A 26,307-nucleotide genomic window follows, 5' to 3' on the forward strand; every position below is an offset into this window, starting at 1 on the left:
CATGTCTTGCACAAACCTGGTGTAATTTTTTTTCACAGCAGTAATTTTGACTTGAAATAGTAGAACAAATACAGGTGTCAGCAATGACATCAATTAGGGTTCCATTCCATTTAAGTTTTATGAGAGCCAGCTTCCTGCTATTTGTAAGGGGAGGTCACACTAAATACTTGCCACTTTAGCCTATAGAAGTTTTATTTTCTGATTTCCTTTTCTGTCTGTTAATACTATATACAAATATCCTGTATTTTCTGGTTAAATTCTAATAAAGAGACGTAATTAAGAGTAATAATTATACAATATATCACAAAAATGAGTACACCCCTTACATTTTTGTAACTATTTTATTATATCTTTTCATGTGACAACACTGAAGAAATTACACTTTGCTACAATGTAAAGTAGTGAGTGTACAGCCTGTATAACAGTGTAGATTTGCTGTCTCCTCAAAATAACTCAACACAAAGCCATTAAAGGGACATTAAAGCCAAATTTTTTCTTTCATGATTCAGATGGAGAATACCATTTTAAACAACTTTCTAATTTGCTTCTATTATCTAATTTGCTTCCTTCTCTTGATATTCTTTCCTAGAAAGCATATCTAGATAGGCTCAGTAGCTTCTGATTGGTGGCTGCACATAGATGCCTCATGTGATTGGCTCACCCATGTGTATTGCTATTTCTTTAACAAAAGATATCTAAAGAATGAAGCAAATTAGATAATAGAAGTAAATAGGAATGTTGTTTAAAATTATATTTTCTATCTGAATCATGAAAGAAAATTTTGGGATTTAATGTCCCTTTAATGTCTAAACCGTTGGCAACAAAAGTGAGTACACCCCTAATTGGAAATGTTCAAATTGGACCTAATTAGCCATTTTCCCTCCCCGGTATCATGTGACTCGTTAGTGTTACAAGGTCTCAGGTGTGAATGGGGAGCAGGTGTGTTAAATTTTGTGTTTAACTCTCACACTCTCTCATACTGGTCACTGGAAGTTCAACATGGCACTTCATGGCAAAGAACTCTAAGGATCTGAAAAAAAGAATTGTTGCTCTACATAAAGATGGCCTAGGCTATTAGAAGATTGTCAAGACCCTGAAACTGAGCTGCAGCACGGTGGGCAAGACCATACAGCGATTTCACAGGACAGGTTCCATTCAAAACAGGCCTCGCCATGGTCGACCAAAGAAGTTGAGTGCACGTGCTCAGTGTCATATCCAGAGGTTGTCTTTGGAAAATAGACGTATGAGTGCTGTCAGGATTGCTGCAGAGGTTGAAGGGGTGGGGGGTCAGCCTGTCAGTGCTCAGATCATACGCCGCACACTGCATCAAATTGGTCTGTATGGCTGTCGTCCCAGAAGGAAGCCTCCTCTAAAAATGATGCACAAGAAAGCCTTCAAACAGTTTGCTGAAGACAAGCAGACTAAGGACATGGATTGCTGGAACCATGTCCTGTGGTCTAATGAGACTAAGATAAACCTATTTGATTCAGATGGTGTCAAGCGTGTGTGGCGGCAACCAGGTGAGGAGTACAAAGACAAGTGTATCTTGCCTACAGTCAAGCATGGTGGTGGGAGTGTCATAGTCTGGGCCTATGTACTGTGACATACTGAAGCAGATCATGATCACCCCCCTCTTTCGGAAACTGGGCCGCAGGGCAGTATGCCAACAGGATAATGATCCCAAACACACCTCCAAGACGACCATTGCTTTGCTAAAGAGGATAAAGGTGATGAACTGGCCAAGCATGTCTCCAGACCTAAACCCTATTGAGCATCTGTGGGGCATCCTCAAACGGAAGGTGGGGGAGCGCAAGGTCTCTAACATCCACCAGCTCCGTGTTGCAGTCATGGAGGAGTGAAAGAGGACTCCAGTGGCAACCTGTGAAGCTCTGGTGAACTCCATGCCCAAGAGGGTTAAGGCAGTGCTGGAAAATAATGGTGGACACACAAAATATTGACACTTTGGGCCCAATTTGGACATTTCCACTTAGGGGTGTACTCACTTTTGTTGCCAACGGTTTAGACATTAATGGCTGTGTGTTGAGTTATTTTGAGGGGACAGCAAATTTACACTGTTATATAGGCTGTACAGTCACTACTTTACATTGTAGCAAAGTGTCATTTCTTCAGTGATGTCACATAAAAAGATATAATAAAATATTTACAAAAATGTGAGGGGTGTACTCACTTTTGTGAGATACTGTATGTGAGTAAAAAAGTAATCTCCAGCAGTGAGCAAAGTGACTTTAATTTTCAAACAAAGGTAAAATGCAGCCGTATTTGACCTTTGTTTGAACATTAAAGTCACTTTGCTCACTGCTGGAGATTACTTTTTTTACTTGAATTGTTTGCACTTTTGAGTAGTGGGTGCTTTATCCATTGCTATTTATCTGAGATACTGTATATGGTCATTATACCATTGCTAAAACAATAAATCTAATGGTGGCCTAAGACTTTTGCACAGTACTGTATGTGTGTCTGTTTATTTATATATACAAAATGTTTGCATAGAAAATTAGCACATTTCCTATGCAAAAATATTGTATTGATTTACTTTTGAGACATGGAGGATTTTAATCTCAGATTTTTATCTCCACCATAATTTTAATGAATTTTGTTTATTTATATGTATATGAATCATGAAAGTTTTTCATTTTGACTATACTATTCCTTTTAATGTCCACTTATTTCTGCCTGTATTTAAATGGTTTATATATACCATCTGTGTCAGAATACTATTGAATGTATATGTCTTTTGTAGGATCATAGAGCTTAATGGAGGGCAGCCACCGTTGACATATAAAAGATTCCAGACCTTAATCAGCAAAATGGAACCACTTGAGACACCAGTAGAGACCATCACTACAGAAGTGATGCAAAAGTGTACTACACCTGTATCAGATGATCATGATGATAAATATGGTGTTCCTTCTTTGGAAGAACTAGGTATAGTATTGTATTCTTTTTGGCTAATGTTGTTATATAGACCCCAATGACCAGCATATTGTATCACACAGGATAACATTTACATAACTGACATCTAACAGTTGACTATTCTCTATTTGTTATTTTACTAAATTTCAGTTCAGCGTTAATATCTCTGCATTGTCTTATTGATAAAAACAAATCTTGTTATAGTGAAAAGGGGTTACTAAAATGTTTGTGTTTCACTAAATATATGTTGAATGCAGAATTTCCAGCTATTTCACCTGTTCACAACATTTTAATGAAATAAAAAAAAAATTAATGTGTAAATTTTGCTTAATTTCAATATATAATTACATTTTGCAGAGCTTAACAGAGAGGCTCATAGCCAAACAGATATTGTGAACCATTTTATTCTACAGGAGTGCGCTCTTGAGGATTTCTAGTTTGAGGCATGTTTTTATAGATAATACCTCTTGGGCAAAACAGCCTCTGATTGGTTGAATTGTCATGAATATCTACTTGAACAAGTACCTAGACATCAGAAAGCCAAACTTGTAACTTCACATTTAAAGGGACATGAAACACATTTCCTGATTCAGACAAAGTATACTATTTTAAACAACTTTCTAATTTATTTGTATTATTTAAATTGCTGTATTCTTGTGGTATCTTTTTGTTGAAGGCGCCACAATGCATTACTGGGAGCTAACTGAACACATCAAGTAAGCCAATGATGAGGCATAAATGTACAACCACCAATCAGCAGCTAGCTCCCATCAGTGCATTGCTGCTCCTGAGCATACCTTTGTATGCTTTTCAATAAAGGATACCAAGAGAATGAAGCAAATTAGATCATAGAAGTAAACAGTGGCAGACCCAACGCATAGAGGCCATAGTGCCTTCTGTTTATATTAACGCTCCTTTTTAAAAGTGAAAAGCAACATCAGATAATAACGGGAGCCTACACTGCTGCTTTCCCTTATATTAGCCATTGTGACTGCAGTAATCTTCTTACCCCAGGATCTTTTCTATTACATTAAGGACATGTAGCTACAGTCAATGCTGTTACTCCCAAGTGCTATCAAAATCCAGGTCTGCCTCCTGCCCTCTTACCTAATCTTCCTTATGGTTTTGAATTCCTCTGTCCTGCAGCTCTCTTGTCCAACATATGGTCACTGCTTCCTTTCACCATGCGAAGTGACATGTCCTAACTGGTTCTCACCGGACATGGACTCACAAAATGGGCGCTGCTCAGCTGACTGTACTCCCTGGTTCCTCACACTATGTGAGTGTCAGAAAATGGGCAGAGATCTGTAGCGGTCCTTCCTTCCCTCTATTAGAGGCGGTGACATAAAAGGCTAAGCGTGCTAAGTCAAAGAGGAATCTGGCAGGTAAGCTTCACAGCACGCTAATATGGAGGGACTGTGTGCTGCCAGAGATGGGGTCGTGCTAAGGGGTAACAGTTTAGCGAGCTGTACTCACCAGCATGCTAAACCGATGCCTCATAGTTGGCCCCAGGCTTTAGCAGCATGCATTATCACCAGTTTAGTTCGTCTATGAAGCTTCCCTGCTAGACTGATCCTTGGCTTAGCATGGCTGCCACTGAGCAGCGCTAAGTGCTGACAGTCCTGATTAAGCCTTGGTGAAATGGAGCTCCGGGCAAATGGCCGGTTCTTTCATCTTGTTTGGGTCTCCCCAAGCCTCGGGCCCGGTGCAGTGGCACTACCTGCAGCGGCAATAGTTCCGCCCCTGGAAGTAAATTAGAAAGTTGTTTTAAAGTGTATGCTCTATCTGAATTATGAAATAAAAAACTGGTTTTCTTGTCCTTTCTAAATTATGCAACAACTAAACATGAAGTAGTACATAAATTGATAAAGAAAATCTGCAATAACTGGGCAATCTGAATTAATATATTACCCTCAGTGTATAGTAAGAATTGTTTCAAGTGTACTTGTTCTTTTTCAGACCGATACAGGTGTCTAAATATGTCACTTTGTTTGCTTTTTTTTAAGAACTTTCTATCAAAGTGTATAATATATATATTTGTTTATTTTCGGTTCAGTTTGACAGGGTTATATAGCCTTACTATACTTATATCATTGTAGATTTAGTTTATTTAGATTCCTATTTATTTTAGCAAGCCTTCATTTATTTTGTTATATTTGCATTTTTTAGCTGAATGCTTGAGTTTCGACTGCAGATAATCTGGTAATCTAGATATACTGTTACAGCTGCTGCTATGGTACTGCGTACAATTATTGGGGGCATTTTTTTGTTCTCTGTTTAGTTTTTGGCAGCATTAACTAAATAACACATTGCTTAACCATTTACTACACATTGCTTAATTTCTACTGATTGCTTACACCATTAACTTCATATGGATTGATATTAAAGCAGAAAGCATGATAATGGCAGAACATGCTATTCGGTCATCTCTCTGTAAGGGGCATGCAAATATAACAGTGTAAAGCACACTTATATTTAAATCTGCAGACACTTTTGTGATTAGAAATGCAAAGGGCTATGGGGATAATAGTTGTACTACATGAAAATATAATTGCGCTTCCTACTAAAGGACTGTTCAGAAGTCTATGTCTACAGAAACATATAAAGGCATATTGTATCAGTGGCACATATAAGTAAAGAGTACTTAGTCCCACATGTATAAATCTTGCTGGAAGATATTATAATAAAACAAAATTTAGCTGTCAGTAAGAAGTGGAAAAAAACATGTTTTACTGCTTTATAAAGGCAAGCTTTCTGCTCTATGCCCTGTAATTTTGCATAAATGGGCATTTATCCAGTTTTTAAATGTAAGCAGAAACATTTTTATATATATTCATATATTTAGCAAGCGTTGTATACAAGTTGTCCTTTTTGCTGTTCCTCCCCTGTATGTATCTGAATATTTCTCACATGACAAATTAGTACAAGATTGAGATGTATAATTAACAGAAGCATTTTATTAAATACAAAAAATATGTTTAACTCTTTGGTGCCACGTTTACCAGCAATGGGATGCATGTCCGAAAAATCTCACTCCCGTATTGCAATTAGATAGCAAATTACTTTAACCTTACGTTTTATCGATGGAGCAGCTAATTACTTAAGGCATTTAATTGTAATTAATGAAAGTAATCTAACAGAAAATAAAGTAAACCATGAGAGAGAAAATGTTTTCATGTTCCAATATTTAGAGGCATTTTTAAAAAAAAAGTTCTTTAGGAGTTTAAAGTTTCTTAATTGGGTGAGCGAATAATTTTGGTTTCCATCTTTTAAATAAACAGCAGCATGGTGCCTAAAATTGGAACATTTGTTTCTGAACAACGTAGCATTCTTACTTTTAAATGATTTTGCGTTTTTTTAACAAATAACAGACCTAGCAATTTCTCCAGGAAACTCTGCAAGTTAAATTAAAGAACTGAGATTTTTCTTATCAAGTTTTTTTTTGCCAGGACCTCAAATAGAAAGGGCTCTCTGGTGCCCTTAGGCTGCAGTCTGTCAAGTAGTATGTTACTTACTCACCGAGAGACCTCACATTCGGAAAAGGGTGGTTGCATCACTGTCCGCTGACTACAGCGATTTGGTGATGTAAATTGCTCCAGCAGGGATCGGATCGTTGCATGGAGACTCACAATGAGAAAACCCATGAGAAGATGGCACAGGTGGGGTCGTTATTTTTCTAAAGAGTGCCATGAATGTGGCAGGGCATATCCCATACGTCTATGCAGCACAGCTACAGTGGACCTGTGGGGTATGCTCATAGGTTTCTGGGGGAGTCAAGTGTTTGTTTGTTATCCAACTTGTGTTCTGTTTTCTACCAAACAAAACAACATATAATTTGCTGGATACCTAACGTATAAGATGCAAATTTAAAATATCATCTTAACCCTATTCAGGACTGTCTTTTTAGAGATCCAAATAGCTTCAATAAACACATCGAATAGCTCACATTTTGTATAACTTTTTGTAATACGTTCAACCCATGTCATCTCAGATTTAATGTGTAAATATTTACACAAGAAATTAATACAGTGATAGAGTCCTGAATAGAGTTAAACTATTTGTTTTAGTGTGTGTTTCTTGTCTGTCCAGGTTTTTCCCCTAGTTTTGGATTAGACAAATGTTCATTTCTATTCTTAGAAAAGAATCACACTAAAATTAAATGATAACATTGTCCCAAAAAACTCAATCTAAATTGTAATCCTTTCACACCAGGAGTCAGATTTTGTCGGCGCGTGTCCCTTTGCCGGAACAGGAACTTACTTTGCCTGCTAGCCCCAAGGAGTTAAAGAATTTGTTAACGTTTGTCAAGAACCTTCCTCAGTTGAAGGATTGTTCTTGTGCTTTACAAGCAAATTTGTGCTACATATTTGTTTCCTTTAACTTACGTACATTTAAATATAATTGTATGTCTTCATCCTGTAGGGTTTGATACCGAAGGATTGCCATCAGCTGTGTGGCCTGGGGGAGAAACTGAAGCTCTCACTCGTTTAGAGAGACACTTGGAGAGGAAGGTAATTTTTTGCCAGATTAAAAAAAAAATGATATTGCGCACACTCACTTAAAAACAGCAACCAGCAGATAAATGCCTCCAAAACAAAACGGCTGCCATTCTCTTGATTTGTATAGTGCTAACTTTATTAGCACAGTGACATTTTGGGGATATCTATATACAAATTCAGAAAGTGCTAACCTTTTAATTTTGTTAAAACACATACATACACACATACAAAACACACTGCTGGACATATTTACATTTTTGCTATTTAATCAAAATACACAAACCAAATTAAATAAAGGAATTGCTTATAAAAGAATGCAGCATAAATGTATACTGAATTTTTATGAACATATGCATCTCAGTTTCAAGGGATTTTAACTTTAAATTTATCTTCCACCACACATTTGTATAAAAAGCAAAAAGTTGCACACTAAATTTTGGAATGAAGGTGACATCTTTGCTAAATACTACATATTCAGTACAGGTTCACAATTTTAATATAATAATGATGACAAATCAAGCATACTTTTTATAAATCATTTTGTTTTGTATTTGCATGGTGTTGTTAATTTAATTTTAAGATGGATTTCTTTTTGTGTACTTTCTGATAAAACCATAAAACTACCTTTTAGTCCATTTTTTATTTTGGACATTTTACATTGTGTTTTTTTTTAGGTTTTTTTTTTAGTCAAAGTGCTTTACCTAAAATCAAGTGGGATTTCCTATAATATGTCTATTGTTTAGTGCACTGACAATTTCACATGAATCGTCTTATTTATTGAACAAGCATTGGGCCTGATGTTGTGCTTACATTGTTAAAGGGATATGAAACCCAAACATGTTCTTTAGTGATTCAGACAGAGCACACCATTTTACAAAAGTTTCCGATTTACTTCTATTATCAAATTTGCTTTGTTCGCATGATGTTCTGTGTTGAAGATATACCTTGGATAACATCAAATAGTTAAACAAAATGGGGTATTAGTGCACAAATAAACAAACATTTTTAAATTCTGCGAAACATTGCCTGCAAACATCACTTATACTTTTATATTAAATATATAATATTAAAAAGAGAGAAGCAGGAATGATTCAGCCCATAAAAACAAAGTATTGTAGTGTTAGGACCAGTCAATATTGGGGCACATTGTAAGATGGTGACTGGCAAAGCAGGATGTGATCATATTTTGTGACTAAGATCCCAATTTTAATATAAAAACATAAGTGATTTTTGCAGGCAATCTTTCAAGCATTTAAAAATGTTTTGTTTATATAATGTACATATTCATATAGCTAGATAGATATATAACTATCTAGATATATATCTCTGAATTTAAAACCTAGTTTAAGACTTTATGACGAACACTATATTTTTTTTCAACCACCTCCCAGGTTAGCAAAAGTCAGACCTGAGTTTTGCAACACACCCTATAAAGGTCTATTAGGTGAGGGATTTAGCAAGCACAGCTACACTATCTGACCTCTAAATGTTATGGAAGAATAAACGGAGCGCTATAGATTGCACTCTGATTATGTTAGCGCACCATAGCACTACTATTTTTGCACTCCACTTGTGATCTAGGTCTTATTGTGCAAAACCTTATCGCATGATATTTTTCCTTTTAGATGCGGCATCTTTTTTATTGCTTTTAAAACATGCACAAGTAGAAGACATTATGGGCCAGATTATAAGTGGAGTGCTAAATATTACTTTAGTGAAAACTTTATTTGCGCTGCATTTTGTGTAGACTGCTCCCTATGTCCGTTCTTTTGACAAACTTGCATTTTAGCCAATCAGTGCTGACTAATGGGTAACTCCACAAGAGAGCACAATGTTATCTATAAGGCACACATGAACTAGCGCTGTATAGCTGTGCAAAACTATCAAAATGCACTAAGATAAAAGGCGGCCTTCATGGGCTTAGAAATTAGCATATGAGCCTACCAAGCTTTAGCATTCATCAAAGAATAACGAGAACAAAGCAAATTTGATATTAAAAGTAAAATGGAAAGTTGTTTAAAATTGCATGCCCTATCTGAATCATGAAAGTTTTAATTTTAACTTAATTGTCCCTTTAAGTATATAAATTGATTGTATATGTAAGTGATACCACAGACAAAATCAGCAATGTCAAATGCTGATATAAAGGTAAATGAGCTATTTGTAAACAATTTAATACACTCCAGCAGGTAAATAGATCACTGGGAACAAATTAATGGGGAGAACAATTTAGGCTAAACTGTCCCTTTCTCCAACATAGGTGTGTCCGGTCCACGGCGTCATCCTTACTTGTGGGATATTCTCTTCCCCAACAGGAAATGGCAAAGAGCCCAGCAAAGCTGGTCACATGATCCCTCCTAGGCTCCGCCTTCCCCAGTCATTCTCTTTGCCGTTGTACAGGCAACATCTCCACGGAGATGGCTTAGAGTTTTTTGGTGTTTAACTGTAGTTTTTATTATTCAATCAAGAGTTTGTTATTTTAAAATAGTGCTGGTATGTACTATTTACTCTGAAACAGAAAAGAGATGAAGATTTCTGTTTGTAAGAGGAAAATGATTTTAGCAACCGTTACTAAAATCGATGGCTGTTTCCACACAGGACTGTTGAGAGGAATTAACTTCAGTTGGGGGAAACAGTGAGCAGACTTTTGCTGCTTGAGGTATGACACATTTCTAACAAGACGATGTAATGCTGGAAGCTGTCATTTTCCCTATGGGATCCGGTAAGCCATTTTTATTACATAAAGAAAAAAAGGGCTTCACAAGGGCTTTTAAGACTGTAGACATTTTCTGGGCTAAAACGATTGATATATAAGCATATTTTATACTTCATAGCTTTGAGGAATTATTTTATTCTTGGGACTTATGTAAAATAACCGGCAGGCACTGTATTGGACACCTTATTCTCTAGGGGCTTTCCCTAATCATAGGCAGAGCCTCATTTTCGCGCCTCTATTGCGCACTTGTTTTTGGGAAGCATGACATGCAGATGCATGTGTGAGGAGCTCTGATACATAGAAAAGACATTCTGAAGGCGTCATTTGGTATCGTATTCCCCTTTGGGCTTGGTTGGGTCTCAGCAAAGCAGATACCAGGGACTGTAAAGGGGTTAAATATAAAAACGGCTCTGGTTCCGTTATTTTAAGGGTTAAAGCTTTCAAATTTGGTGTGCAATATTTTTAAGGCTTTAAGACACTGTGGTGAAATTTTGGTGAATTTTGAACAATTCCTTCATACTTTTTCACATTTGCAGTAATAAAGTGTGTTCAGTTTAAAATTTAAAGTGACAGTAACGGTTTTATTTTAAAACGTTTTTTGTACTTTGTTATCAAGTTTATGCCTGTTTAACATGTCTGAACTACCAGATAGACTGTGTTCTGTATGTGGGGAAGCCAAGGTTCCTTCTCATTTAAATAGATGTGATTTATGTGACACAAAATTTAGAGAAAATGATGCCCAAGATGATTCCTCAAGTGAGGGGAGTAAGCATGGTACTGCATCATCCCCTCCTTCGTCTACACCAGTCTTGCCCACACAGGAGGCCCCTAGTACATCTAGTGCGCCAATACTCCTTACTATGCAACAATTAACGGCTGTAATGGATAATTCTATCAAAAACATTTTAGCCAAAATGCCCACTTATCAGCGAAAGCGCGACTGCTCTGTTTTAGAAAATACTGAAGAGCATGAGGACGCTGATGATATTGGTTCTGAAGTGCCCCTACACCAGTCTGAGGGGGCCAGGGAGGTTTTGTCTGAGGGAGAAATTTCAGATTCAGGGAAAATTTCTCAACAAGCTGAACCTGATGTGATTACATTTAAATTTAAATTGGAACATCTCCGCGCCCTGCTTAAGGAGGTGTTATCTACTCTGGATGATTGTGAGAATTTGGTCATTCCAGAGAAATTATGTAAAATGGACAAGTTCCTAGAGGTCCCGGGGCCCCCCGAAGCTTTTCCTATACCCAAGCGGGTGGCGGACATTGTAAATAAAGAATGGGAAAGGCCCGGCATACCTTTCGTCCCTCCCCCTATATTTAAGAAATTGTTTCCTATGGTCGACCCCAGAAAGGACTTATGGCAGACAGTCCCCAAGGTCGAGGGGGCGGTTTCTACTCTAAACAAACGCACCACTATACCCATAGAAGATAGTTGTGCTTTCAAAGATCCTATGGATAAAAAATTAGAGGGTTTGCTTAAAAAGATGTTTGTTCAGCAAGGTTACCTTCTACAACCAATTTCATGCATTGTTCCTGTCACTACAGCAGCGTGTTTCTGGTTCGATGAACTAGAAAAGGCGCTCAATAATAATTCTTCTTCTTATGAGGAGATTTTGGACAGAATTCATGCTCTCAAATTGGCTAACTCTTTCACCCTAGACGCCACTTTGCAATTGGCTAGATTAGCGGCGAAAAATTCTGGGTTTGCTATTGTGGCGCGCAGAGCGCTTTGGCTAAAATCTTGGTCAGCGGATGCGTCTTCCAAGAACAAATTGCTTAACATTCCTTTCAAGGGGAAAACGCTGTTTGGCCCTGACTTGAAAGAGATTATTTCTGATATCACTGGGGGCAAGGGCCACGCCCTTCCTCAGGATAGGTCTTTCAAGGCCAAAAATAAACCTAATTTTCGTCCCTTTCGCAGAAACGGACCAGCCCCAAGTGCTACGTCCTCTAAGCAAGAGGGTAATACTTCTCAAGCCAAGCCAGCCTGGAGGCCAATGCAAGGCTGGAACAAAGGTAAGCAGGCCAAGAAACCTGCCACTGCTACCAAGACAGCATGAGATGTTGGCCCCCGATCCGGGACCGGATCTGGTGGGGGGCAGACTCTCTCTCTTCGCTCAGGCTTGGGCAAGAGATGTTCTGGATCCTTGGGCGCTAGAAATAGTCTCCCAAGGTTATCTTCTGGAATTCAAGGGGCTTCCCCCAAGGGGGAGGTTCCACAGGTCTCAATTGTCTTCAGACCACATAAAAAAACAGGCATTCTTACATTGTGTAGAAGACCTGTTAAAAATGGGAGTGATTCATCCTGTTCCATTAGGAGAACAAGGGATGGGGTTCTACTCCAATCTGTTCGTAGTTCCCAAAAAAGAGGGAACATTCAGACCAATCTTAGATCTCAAGATCCTAAACAAGTTTCTCAAGGTTCCATCGTTCAAAATGGAAACCATTCGAACAATTCTTCCTTCCATCCAGGAAGGTCAATTCATGACCACGGTGGATTTAAAGGATGCGTATCTACATATTCCTATCCACAAGGAACATCATCGGTTCCTCAGGTTCGCATTTCTGGACAAGCATTACCAGTTTGTGGCACTTCCGTTCGGATTAGCCACTGCTCCAAGAATTTTCACAAAGGTACTAGGGTCCCTTCTAGCGGTGCTAAGACCAAGGGGCATTGCAGTAGTACCTTACTTGGACGACATACTGATTCAAGCGTCGTCCCTTCCACAAGCAAAGGCTCACACGGACATTGTCCTGGCCTTTCTCAGATCTCACGGGTGGAAAGTGAACGTAGAAAAAAGTTCTCTATCTCCGTCAACAAGGGTTCCCTTCTTGGGAACAATAATAGACTCCTTAGAGATGAGGATTTTTCTGACAGAGGCCAGAAAATCAAAACTTCTAAACTCTTGTCAAATACTTAATTCTGTTCCTCTTCCTTCCATAGCGCAGTGCATGGAAGTAATAGGTTTGATGGTAGCGGCAATGGACATAGTTCCTTTTGCGCGAATTCATCTAAGACCATTACAACTGTGCATGCTCAGTCATTGGAATGGGGACTATACAGACTTGTCTCCGACGATACAAGTAGATCAGAGGACCAGAGATTCACTCCGTTGGTGGCCGTCCCTGGACAACCTGTCACAGGGGATGAGCTTCCGCAGACCAGAGTGGGTCATTGTCACGACCGACGCCAGTCTGGTGGGCTGGGGCGCGGTCTGGGGACCCCTGAAAGCTCAGGGTCTTTGGTCTCGGGAAGAATCTCTTCTCCCGATAAATATTCTGGAACTGAGAGCGATATTCAATGCTCTCAAGGCTTGGCCTCAGCTAGCAAAGACCAAGTTCATAAGGTTTCAATCAGACAACATGACGACTGTTGCGTACATCAACCATCAGGGGGGAACAAGGAGTTCCCTGGCGATGGAAGAAGTGACCAAAATCATTCAATGGGCGGAGACTCACTCCTGCCACTTGTCTGCAATCCACATCCCAGGAGTGGAAAATTGGGAAGCGGATTTTTTGAGTCGTCAGACATTTCATCCGGGGGAGTGGGAACTCCATCCGGAAATCTTTGCCCAAATTACTCAATTGTGGGGCATTCCAGACATGGATCTGATGGCCTCTCGTCAGAACTTCAAGGTTCCTTGCTACGGGTCCAGATCCAGGGATCCCAAGGCGACTCTAGTAGATGCACTAGTAGCACCTTGGACCTTCAAACTAGCTTATGTATTCCCGCCGTTTCCTCTCATCCCCAGGCTGGTAGCCAGGATCAATCAGGAGAGGGCATCGGTGATCTTGATAGCTCCTGCGTGGCCACGCAGGACTTGGTATGCAGACCTGGTGAATATGTCATCGGCTCCACCATGGAAGCTACCTTTGAGACGAGACCTTCTTATTCAAGGTCCGTTCGAACATCCGAATCTGGTCTCACTCCAACTGACTGCTTGGAGATTGAACGCTTGATCTTATCAAAGCGAGGGTTCTCAGATTCTGTCATTGATACTCTTGTTCAGGCCAGAAAGCCTGTAACTAGAAAAATCTACCACAAAATATGGAAAAAATATATCTGTTGGTGTGAATCTAAAGGATTCCCTTGGGACAAGATAAAAATTCCTAAGATTCTATCCTTTCTTCAAGAAGGTTTGGAGAAAGGATTATCTGCAAGTTCTTTGAAGGGACAGATTTCTGCCTTGTCTGTGTTACTTCACAAAAAGCTGGCAGCTGTGCCAGATGTTCAAGCCTTTGTTCAGGCTCTGGTTAGAATCAAGCCTGTTTACAAACCTTTGACTCCTCCTTGGAGTCTCAATTTAGTTCTTTCAGTTCTTCAGGGGGTTCCGTTTGAACCCTTACATTCCGTTGATATTAAGTTATTATCTTGGAAAGTTTTGTTTTTGGTTGCAATTTCTTCTGCTAGAAGAGTTTCAGAATTATCTGCTCTGCAGTGTTCTCCTCCTTATCTGGTGTTCCATGCAGATAAGGTGGTTTTGCGTACTAAACCTGGTTTTCTTCCGAAAGTTGTTTCTAACAAAAACATTAACCAGGAGATAGTCGTGCCTTCTTTGTGTCCGAATCCAGTTTCAAAGAAGGAACGTTTGTTGCACAATTTGGATGTAGTTCGTGCTCTAAAATTCTATTTAGATGCTACAAAGGATTTTAGACAAACATCTTCCTTGTTTGTTGTTTATTCTGGTAAAAGGAGAGGTCAAAAAGCAACTTCTACCTCTCTCTCTTTTTGGCTTAAAAGCATCATCAGATTGGCTTACGAGACTGCCGGACGGCAGCCTCCTGAAAGAATCACAGCTCATTCCACTAGGGCTGTGGCTTCCACATGGGCCTTCAAGAACGAGGCTTCTGTTGATCAGATATGTAAGGCAGCGACTTGGTCTTCACTGCACACTTTTACTAAATTTTACAAATTTGATACTTTTGCTTCTTCTGAGGCTATTTTTGGGAGAAAGGTTTTGCAAGCCGTGGTGCCTTCCATCTAGGTGACCTGATTTGCTCCCTCCCTTCATCCGTGTCCTAAAGCTTTGGTATTGGTTCCCACAAGTAAGGATGACGCCGTGGACCGGACACACCTATGTTGGAGAAAACAGAATTTATGTTTACCTGATAAATTACTTTCTCCAACGGTGTGTCCGGTCCACGGCCCGCCCTGGTTTTTTAATCAGGTCTGATAATTTATTTTCTTTAACTACAGTCACCACGGTATCATATGATTTCTCCTATGCAAATATTCCTCCTTTACGTCGGTCGAATGACTGGGGAAGGCGGAGCCTAGGAGGGATCATGTGACCAGCTTTGCTGGGCTCTTTGCCATTTCCTGTTGGGGAAGAGAATATCCCACAAGTAAGGATGACGCCGTGGACCGGACACACCGTTGGAGAAAGTAATTTATCAGGTAAACATAAATTCTGTTTTTTACGATCTGTGAAAGGACTGTTGTATCTTTCCGGTGACTTCCAAGTTCCTATCCCGAAAACAAGGGATGAAAATTACTGTTAAATACAAATTTATGTTTTGTGGTTTTTCATTTCATGTAAGCTCAGAGATAATTGCTATTTTTTTTTCTCTGTGTATTTTAGGCATGGGTGGCGAACTTTGAAAGACCTCGAATGAATGCAAATTCTCTGCTTGCAAGTACTACTGGACTTAGCCCATACTTGCGTTTTGGATGTTTATCTTGTCGTCTCTTCTATTTCAAATTAACCGATTTGTACAAAAAGGTAAAGTTTGCAATAGAAGTGTCCAACCTTTTCAAATGAGGGGCCAGCTGGCAGGTTTAACTGTAAGAAAAACAAACATATATCTGAATAAAGTTAAGAAAAGTTTCTGTAAAATATATAATATTGCTTATGCTTGTAGAGTGCAACCAACATATATATGCAAACATACACAGTAACACATACTTCCAAAAGACCAGAAAAGTGGTGCAATATATCATCCAGTTGCAGCTAGGGGAACGTGTGTGTTGTATACAGAGAGTGGTAGAGGAAATGTAGGAATAGCACTCAGTTTCTTTACTATATTATAACATAACCAAATGGTGTTTATACACAATTTGGTGTTCTGTGTCTTCTTTATTAAAGGGACACTATACCCAAACATTTTCTTTCATGATTAAGGTAGAGAATACATTTTTAAACAACATTCCAATTTACTTCTATTACCTAATTTGCTTCATTCTTTAGATATACTTTAATGAAGAAATAGCAATGCACACGGTGAACCAATCACAGGAGGCATTTATGTGCAGCTACCAATCAGCAGCTACTAAGCATATCTAGATATGCTTTTCAGCAAAGAATATCAAGAGAATGAAGCAAATTAGATAATAGAAGTAAATTAGAAAGTTGTTTATAATTGTATGCTCTTTCTAAATCATGAAAGAAAAAATTTGGGTTTCATGTCCCTTTAATGTGCTGTAACATTTCTCAATAACTCCAAAGCAAACATTAAAGGCACATGAAACTCACATTTTTTTTCTTTCATGATTCAGATAGAGCACATCATTTTAAACAACTTTCCAGTTAACTTCTATTATCTAATTTGCTTAGTTCTCTTGATATCCTTTGTTGAAAAATATACCTAGGTGGGCTCAGGCGCTGGGTGCTAACTCCTGATTGGTGGCTGCACATATATACCTCTTTTCATTGGCTCATTAATGTGTTCAGCAAACTCCCAGTAGTGCATTGCTGCTGCTTCAACAAATGATACCAATAGGATTTAAAAAAAAAATGATAATACAAGTAATTTGGAAAGTTGTTTAAAAGTGAATGCTGTATCTGAATTATCATGAAAGAAACATTTAGGGTTTCATGACATGACCCTTTTTTTAGTAATTTGTACAAATGGGTTCAGTTACCATTAGGCCACTCTGATTACCCCAAGGCCTGAAGCTGAGCAGACTAGTTTACAATATTGGAAGATTATGGAAAGCCAAAACCATTTTCTTCCATACGTAATCTTAACATATTGATTAGTTAGTTGGACAATTAGAAGATAAGAAAATTACAAATACTGTGTGAGCAGCACTTTATATGTATATAGGCTAGTACAAACTATACACATATACTATACACATATACTATACACATCCTATACACATATACTATACAAGTATATGTATATAGTACAAACTATACACATATACTATACACATACTATACACATATACTATACACATATACTATACACATATACTATACAAGTATATGTATATAGTACAAACTATACACATATACTATACACATACTATACACATATACTATACAAGTATATGTATATAGTACAAACTATACACATATACTATACACATATACTATACACATATACTATACACATATACTATACACATATACTATACACATATACTATACACATATACTATACACATATACTATACACATATACTATACAAGTATATGTATATAGTACAAACTATACAAATATACTATACACATATACTATACAAGTATATGTATATAGTACAAACTATACAAATATACTATACACATATACTATACAAGTATATGTATATAGTACAAACTATACAAATATACTATACACATATACTATACACGTATATGTATATAGTACAAACTATACAAATATACTATACACATATACTATACACGTATATGTATATAGTACAAACTATACAAATATACTATACACATATACTATACACGTATATGTATATAGTACAAACTATACAAATATACTATACACATATACTATACAAGTATATGTATATAGTACAAACTACACAAATATACTATACACATATACTATACAAGTATATGTATATAGTACAAACTATACAAATATACTATACACATATACTATACACGTATATGTATATAGTACAAACTATACACATATACTATACACATATACTATACACGTATATGTATATAGTACAAACTATACACATATACTATACACATATACTATACAAGTATATGTATATAGTACAAACTATACAAATATACTATACAAATATACTATACACATATACTATACAAGTATATGTATATAGTACAAACTATACAAATATACTATACAAATATACTATACACATATACTATACACATATACTATACAAGTATATGTATATAGTACAAACTATACAAATAAGATCATTCTTTGGTTTGATGACAGGCACTTTTATGGCTTAATGTTTAGAATGTCCAGATGTCATTACATCCTGCTTTACTAGCCATGTTAAATGAATCTTGTGTTTTGTTGAACATTTTATATAGGTAAAGAAAAACAGCTCGCCGCCTCTTTCTCTCTATGGGCAGCTACTGTGGCGAGAATTTTTCTACACTGCAGCAACTAACAACCCTCGTTTCGATAAAATGGAAGGGAACCCAATTTGTGTTCAAATTCCTTGGGACCGAAACCCAGAGGCCTTGGCCAAATGGGCAGAAGGACGGACAGGCTTTCCATGGATTGATGCAATCATGACACAGCTTAGACAGGAAGGTTGGATTCATCATCTTGCTCGACATGCAGTGGCTTGCTTCCTCACAAGAGGAGACCTGTGGATTAGCTGGGAAGAAGGCATGAAGGTAACCTGCTCTTCTTAAAGTCACCATTTTATATATATATAGTAAACTCACAGTTAACCGCCAACCATGGGGATTGGTAGATTCCGGATAAGTGTAGTTTCTGGTTGCTTGAGAGTTACTATTAAAATAGGCCTAACTAGTTCTTTAACCCATACTATACTATAAACGCTTTATTTTCTTGATATTAATATTTAAATACAGTAAATAAAAGTAAATAATATTAATGCCGCCTCCGTTCAGTCCCGGGCACCCAGTGGCAGCGTGATGTCTAATTCTCAGACTGCCTTGTGCTCACAACTGTCAAGAGCAGTTATGTAGGGTCTAGTGGCATGAAAAGGGCTTGCTTTCACCTTCGAGAGCCCACTATAAAGGAAGCTGTGGAGCAAACTTAGGGCCGATTTATCATTGGTCTGTCCGACATGATCCACTCAGAGGATCATGTTCGACAGACATTGATGAATGCCGACAGCATACTCTGTCGGCATTTATTATTGCACAAGCAGTTCTGGTGAACTGCTTGTGCAATGCCGCCCCCTGCAGATTTGTACCCAGACTGGGCGTAGTAAGAGGTCATGAAGATGGTTTTGTTACTGAGAACAGTATTACAAATACCAATTCTTCTTTCTGGCATAGGAAAGGACTGTAAATTTCTAAGGTTGTTCATAATATTTAGAGATCAACTACACTTTCTTTAGATGCCGGTGAAATAGTTTGTCAAACTTTACCTATTTTTATATTGTTTAGGGTAATTAAAAAATGTTTCTGTTAATTACAGAATCGTTTCAAAATGTACTGTAAGATGGAACAAAGAGGAAAATTAATACAATGTCCCATTTAAATTTAAACAGGGAGTCCCATAGCAGCCATGTAGTAGGTGTACAGCAACAAAAAACAACCAATAGAAACAGCCAAGGTTTATCTTATTGACTATATTATTTAATTAATAAAGTGCACTATCCACTAAGCTATATGCTTTTGTGGAGATTTAAAAAAAATAGTGATCAGTGATGAAATCTGTTGCAAATAATAGGTTAAAATAAATTAAACAGGAAACCCCAGCATTTTCTATCACGATTTGTATATAACATACAATTTTAAACAACTTTTCAATTTACTTCAATTAACTAATTTGCTTCATTATTTTGTTATCATTTGCTGAAGGAATAGCATTGCACTACTGACATCTAGTTAGCCAATCACAAGAGACAAATGTGTGCAGGCACCAATCAGCTGCTAGCTCCCACTAATGAAGGATATGTGCGTATTCTTTTTCAACAAGGGATACCAAGAGAACGAAGCACATTTGAAAATCGAAGTGAATTTATAAAGTGTTTTAAAACTACATGCTCTATCTAAATCATGCAAGTTTAATTTTGACCTTCCTATCCCTTTAAATTAACCAGCATGTAATAAGGCTACTGCCTTAGACAGTTGATTTACTTTAAATGTATGTCATTTTGTTTGTTTTATACGTACTGACATTTCACCCCTGCTATAAAAAAGATTTAACTGCAGAGTTTTAGCTTGAGCTTATGATAAACATTAAAACAATGATGCTTTCTGTTAATTAAAATAGCTCCTCATTCTTTTTTTGACATCATCCTTTTCCACTTTCTAGGTCATTTAATACCTGCTGTGTTCTTAAAGGCAAGGCTTTCAGGCTGTCCTCATTTTAAAAATAACCAGGTTAATTTCACTGACTGTGTAAACAATATAATGAAATACTAAAAAAGTATTTTTTAACCTGTAAAAAAAAAAAAAAAAAAATATATATATATATATATATATATATATATATATATATATATATATATATTTCTCCAACATTGGTGTGTCCGGTCCACGGCGTCATCCTTACTTGTGGGAATATCTCTTCCCCAACAGGAAATGGCAAAGAGTCCCAGCAAAGCTGGCCATATAGTCCCTCCTAGGCTCCGCCCACCCCAGTCATTCTCTTTGCCGTTGCACAGGCAACATCTCCACGGAGATGGTTAAGAGTTTTTTGGTGTTTAAATGTAGTTTTTTATTCTTCTATCAAGTGTTTGTTATTTTAAAATAGTGCTGGTATGTACTATTTACTCTGAAACAGAAAAGGATGAAGATTTCTGTTTGTGAGAGGAAGATGATTTTAGCAGACAGTAACTAAAATCGATTGCTGTTTCCACATAGGACTGTTGAGATGAAGTAACTTCAGTTGGGGGAAACAGTTAGCAGACTTTTCTGCTTAAGGTATGACTAGCCATATTTCTAACAAGACCATGTAATTAATGCTGGAAGGCTGTCATTTCCCCTCATGGGGACCGGTAAGCCATTTTCTTAGTCAAACAAACAGAATAAAGGGCTTAATATGGGCTATAAAACTGGTAGACACTTTTATGGGCTAAATCGATTGCTTTATTTGGGCATTTTATTCATGTTTATGCTGATAATTCACATTTATAAACTTGGGGAACGTTTATTAAACGGCAGGCACTATGTTAGACACCTTTTCCAGTCAGGGGGCCTTCCTAGTTGTAGGCTGAGCCTCATTTTCGCGCCATTACTGCGCAGTTGTTTTTTGAGAGCAGGACATGCAGATGCATGTGTGAGGATCTGAAAGTTGCTGGAAAAGTTTCTAGAAGGCGTCACTTGGTATCGTATTCCCCTCTGGGCTTGGTTAGGTCTCAGCAAAGGCTATAGCTGGGACTGTATAGGGGTTAAATTTGTAAACAGCTCCGGTTCCGTTATTTTAAGGGTTAAAGCTCTGAAATTTGGTGTGCAATACTCTTAATGCTTTAAGACACTGTGGTGAAATTTGGTAATTTTTGAACAATTCCTTCATACTTTTTCACATATTCAGTAATAAAGTGTTTTCTGTTTAAAATTTAAAGAGACAGTAACGGTTTTGTTTTAAAACGTTTTTTGTGCTTTATTGACAAGTTTAAGCCTGTTTAACATGTCTGTGCCTTTGGATAAGCTATGTTCTATATGTATGAAAGCCAATGTGTCTCCCCATTTAAATTTGTGTGATAATTGTGCCATAGCGTCCAAACAAAGTAAGGACAGTACTGCCACAGATAATGAAATTGCCCAAGATGATTCCTCAGATGAGGGGAGTAAACATGATACTACATCATCCCCTACTGTGTCTACACCAGTTTTGCCCACGCAGGAGGCCCCTAGTACATCTAGCGCGCCAATGCTTATTACCATGCAACAATTAACGGCTGTAATGGATAACTCCATAGCAAATATTTTATCCAAAATGCCTACATATCAGAGAAAGCGCGATTGCTCTGTTTTAAACACTGAAGAGCAGGAGGGCACTGATGATAATTGTTCTGTCATACCCTCACACCAATCTGAAGTGGCCATGAGGGAGGTTTTGTCAGATGGGGAAATTTCAGATTCAGGAAAAATTTCTCAACAAGCTGAACCTGATGTTGTGACATTTAAATTTAAATTAGAACATCTCCGCGCACTGCTTAAGGAGGTGTTATCTACTCTGGATGATTGTGACAACTTGGTCATTCCAGGGAAATTATGCAAGATGGACAAGTTCCTAGAGGTTCCGGTGCACCCCGACGCTTTTCCTATACCCAAGCGGGTGGCGGACATTGTGAATAAGGAGTGGGAAAAGCCCGGCATACCTTTTGTTCCCCCCCCTATATTTAAGAAATTATTTCCTATGGTCGACCCCAGAAAGGACTTATGGCAGACAGTCCCTAAGGTCGAGGGGGCAGTTTCTACTCTAAACAAACGCACTACTATTCCTATCGAGGATAGTTGTGCTTTCAAAGATCCTATGGATAAAAAATTGGAGGGTTTGCTTAAAAAGATTTTTGTACAGCAAGGTTACCTTCTACAACCCATTTCGTGCATTGTTCCTGTCACTACAGCAGCGTGGTTCTGGTTCGAGGAACTAGAAAACTCGCTTAGTAGAGAGACTCCATATGAGGAGGTTATGGACAGAGTTCACGCACTTAAGTTGGCTAACTCTTTTATTTTAGATGCCGCTTTGCAATTTGCTAGATTAGCGGCGAAAAATTCAGGGTTTGCAATCGTGGCGCGCAGAGCGCTTTGGCTAAAGTCTTGGTCAGCGGATGTGTCATCCAAGACAAAATTGCTTAACATCCCTTTCAAAGGTAAAACTCTATTTGGACCAGAATTGAAAGAGATTATTTCAGACATCACTGGGGGAAAGGGCCACGCCCTTCCACAAGATAGGCCTTTCAAGGCCAAGAATAAGTCTAATTTTCGTTCCTTTCGCAATTTCAGGAACGGACCGGCCTCTAATTCTGCATCCTCTAAGCAAGAGGGTAATGCCTCACAACCCAAACCAGCCTGGAAACCGATGCAAGGCTGGAACAAGGGTAAGCAGGCCAAGAAGCCTGCTGCTGCTAACAAAACAGCATGAAGGAGTAGCCCCCGATCCGGGACCGGATCTAGTAGGGGGCAGACTCTCTCTCTTTGCTCAGGCTTGGGCAAGAGATGTTCAGGATCCCTGGGCGCTAGAAATAGTTTCTCAGGGTTATCTCCTGGAATTCAGGGAACTACCCCCAAGGGGAAGGTTCCACATGTCTTACTTATCCTCAAACCAAATAAAGAGACAGGCGTTCTTACATTCTGTAGAAGACCTGTTAAAGATGGGAGTGATACACCCAGTTCCAATAAAGGAACAGGGAATGGGATTTTATTCCAATCTGTTCGTAGTTCCCAAAAAAAGAGGGAACTTTCAGACCAATTTTGGATTTGAAGATCCTAAACAAATTTCTCAGGGTACCATTGTTCAAGATGGAAACCATTCGAACGATTCTACCCACTATCCAGGAAGGTCAATTTATGACTACCGTGGATCTAAAGGATGCGTACCTACATATTCCTATCCACAAAGAACATCATCAGTTCCTAAGGTTCGCCTTTCTGGGCAAACATTACCAGTTTGTGGCCCTCCCATTCGGGTTAGCCACTGCTCCAAGGATTTTCACAAAGGTACTAGGTTCCCTTCTAGCGGTTCTAAGACCGAGGGGCATTGCAGTAGTACCTTACTTGGACGACATTCTAATACAAGCGTCGTCCCTGTCAAAAGCAAAGGCTCATACAGACATCGTTCTGGCCTTTCTCAGATCACACGGATGGAAGGTGAACATAGAAAAGAGTTCTCTGTCTCCGTCAACAAGAGTTCCCTTCTTAGGAACAATAATAGATTCCTTAGAAATGAGGATTTTTCTGACAGAGTTCAGAAAGTCAAAACTTCTAAGCACTTGTCAAGTTCTTCATTCTGTTCCACGTCTTTCCATAGCGCAGTGCATGGAAGTAGTAGGGTTGATGGTTGCAGCAATGGACATAGTTCCTTTTGCACGAATTCATCTAAGACCATTATAACTGTGCATGCTCAAACAGTGGAATGGGGACTATACAGACTTGTCTCCAATGATTCAAGTAGATCAGAAGACCAGAGATTCACTCCGTTGGTGGCTGACCCTGGACCATCTGTCCCAGGGAATGAGCTTCCGCAGACCAGAGTGGGTCATTGTCACGACCGACGCCAGTCTAGTGGGCTGGGGCGCGGTCTGGGAATCCCTGAAAGCTCAGGGTCTATGGTCTCGGGAAGAGTCTCTTCTCCCGATAAACATTCTGGAACTGAGAGCGATATTCAATGCTCTCAGGGCTTGGCCTCAACTAGCAAAGGCCAGATTCATAAGATTCCAATCAGACAACATGACGAACGTTGCGTATATCAATCATCAGGGGGGAACAAGGAGTTCCCTGGCGATGAAAGAAGTGACCAAAATAATGCAATGGGCGGAGGATCACTCCTGCCACCTGTCTGCGATCCACATCCCAGGTGTGGAAAACTGGGCGGATTTTCTGAGTCGTCAGACATTCCATCCGGGGGAGTGGGAACTCCACCCGGAGATCTTTGCCCAAATAACTCAATTATGGGGCATTCCAGACATGGATCTGATGGCGTCTCGTCAGAACTTCAAGGTTCCTTGCTACGGGTCCAGATCCAGGGATCCCAAGGTGACTCTAGTAGATGCACTAGTAGCACCTTGGACCTTCAACCTAGCTTATGTATTTCCACCGTTTCCTCTCATTCCCAGGCTGGTAGCCAGGATCAATCAGGAGAGGGCCTCGGTGATCTTGATAGCTCCTGCGTGGCCACGCAGGACTTGGTATGCAGACCTGGTGAATATGTTATCGGTTCCACCATGGAAGCTACCTTTGAGACAGGACCTTCTTGTTCAGGGTCCATTCGAACATCCAAATCTGGTCTCCCTCCAGCTGACGGCTTGGAGATTGAACGCTTGATTCTATCGAAGCGTGGGTTTTCAGATTCTGTGATAGATACTCTGGTTCAGGCCAGAAAACCGGTAACTAGAAAGATTTACCATAAAATATGGAAAAGATATATCTGTTGGTGTGAATCCAAAGGATTCCCATGGAATAAGATAAAAATTCCTAAGATTCTCTCCTTTCTACAAGAAGGTTTGGAGAAAGGATTATCTGCAAGTTCTCTAAAGGGACAGATCTCTGCTTTATCTGTCTTACTACACAAAAGACTGGAAGCTGTGCCAGATGTTCAAGCATTTGTTCAGGCTCTGGTTAGGATCAAGCCTGTTTACAGACCTTTGACTCCTCCCTGGAGTCTAAATCTAGTTCTTTCAGTTCTTCAAGGGGTTCCGTTTGAACCTTTACATTCCATAGATATTAAGTTACTATCTTGGAAAGTTTTGTTTTTGGTTGCAATTTCTTCTGCTAGAAGAGTTTCAGAGTTATCTGCTCTGCAGTGTTCTCCGCCCTATCTGGTGTTCCATGCAGATAAGGTGGTTTTGCGTACTAAGCCTGGTTTTCTTCCAAAGGTTGTTTCTAACAAAAATATTAACCAGGAGATAGTTGTACCTTCTTTATGTCCGAATCCAGTTTCAAAGAAGGAACGTTTGTTACACAATTTGGACGTAGTCCGTGCTCTAAAATTCTATTTAGAGGCTACAAAAGATTTCAGACAAACATCTTCCTTGTTTGTTGTTTATTCTGGTAAAAGGAGAGGTCAAAAAGCGACTTCTACCTCTCTTTCCTTTTGGCTTAAACGCATCATCCGATTGGCTTATGAGACTGCCGGACGGCAGCCTCCTGAAAGAATCACAGCTCACTCCACTAGGGCTGTGGCTTCCACATGGGCCTTCAAGAACGAGGCTTCTGTTGACCAGATATGTAAGGCAGCGACTTGGTCTTCACTGCACACTTTTGCCAAATTTTACAAATTTGATACTTTTGCTTCTTCGGAGGCTATTTTTGGGAGAAAGGTTTTGCAAGCCGTGGTGCCTTCCGTTTAGGTAATCTGATTTGCTCCCTCCCTTCATCCGTGTCCTAAAGCTTTGGTATTGGTTCCCACAAGTAAGGATGACGCCGTGGACCGGACACACCAATGTTGGAGAAAACAGAATTTATGCTTACCTGATAAATTACTTTCTCAAACGGTGTGTCCGGTCCACGGCCCGCCCTGGTTTTTTAATCAGGTCTGATGAATTATTTTCTCTAACTACAGTCACCACGGTACCATATGGTTTCTCCTATATATTTCCTCCTGTCCGTCGGT

At 38.9% G+C, this 26,307-nt stretch overlaps 1 protein-coding gene across 1 annotated transcript in view; it reads left to right on the forward strand.

Annotated features, from left to right (window-relative positions):
- The window catches only part of CRY1 (cryptochrome circadian regulator 1), an 85,972-nt gene that overhangs the window by 44,591 nt on the left and 15,074 nt on the right, over positions 1 to 26,307 (forward strand). Inside the window, exons 4-7 of the mRNA XM_053718758.1 lie at positions 2,762 to 2,946; positions 7,357 to 7,445; positions 15,735 to 15,875; positions 18,414 to 18,725. Of these exons, the coding sequence (XP_053574733.1) occupies positions 2,762 to 2,946; positions 7,357 to 7,445; positions 15,735 to 15,875; positions 18,414 to 18,725 (727 nt within the window). The remainder of the gene's footprint in view (positions 1 to 2,761; positions 2,947 to 7,356; positions 7,446 to 15,734; positions 15,876 to 18,413; positions 18,726 to 26,307) is intronic.

The sequence above is a fragment of the Bombina bombina genome, chromosome 6 (genome assembly GCF_027579735.1).
Source record: "Bombina bombina isolate aBomBom1 chromosome 6, aBomBom1.pri, whole genome shotgun sequence".
Lineage (NCBI taxonomy): Eukaryota > Metazoa > Chordata > Amphibia > Anura > Bombinatoridae > Bombina > Bombina bombina.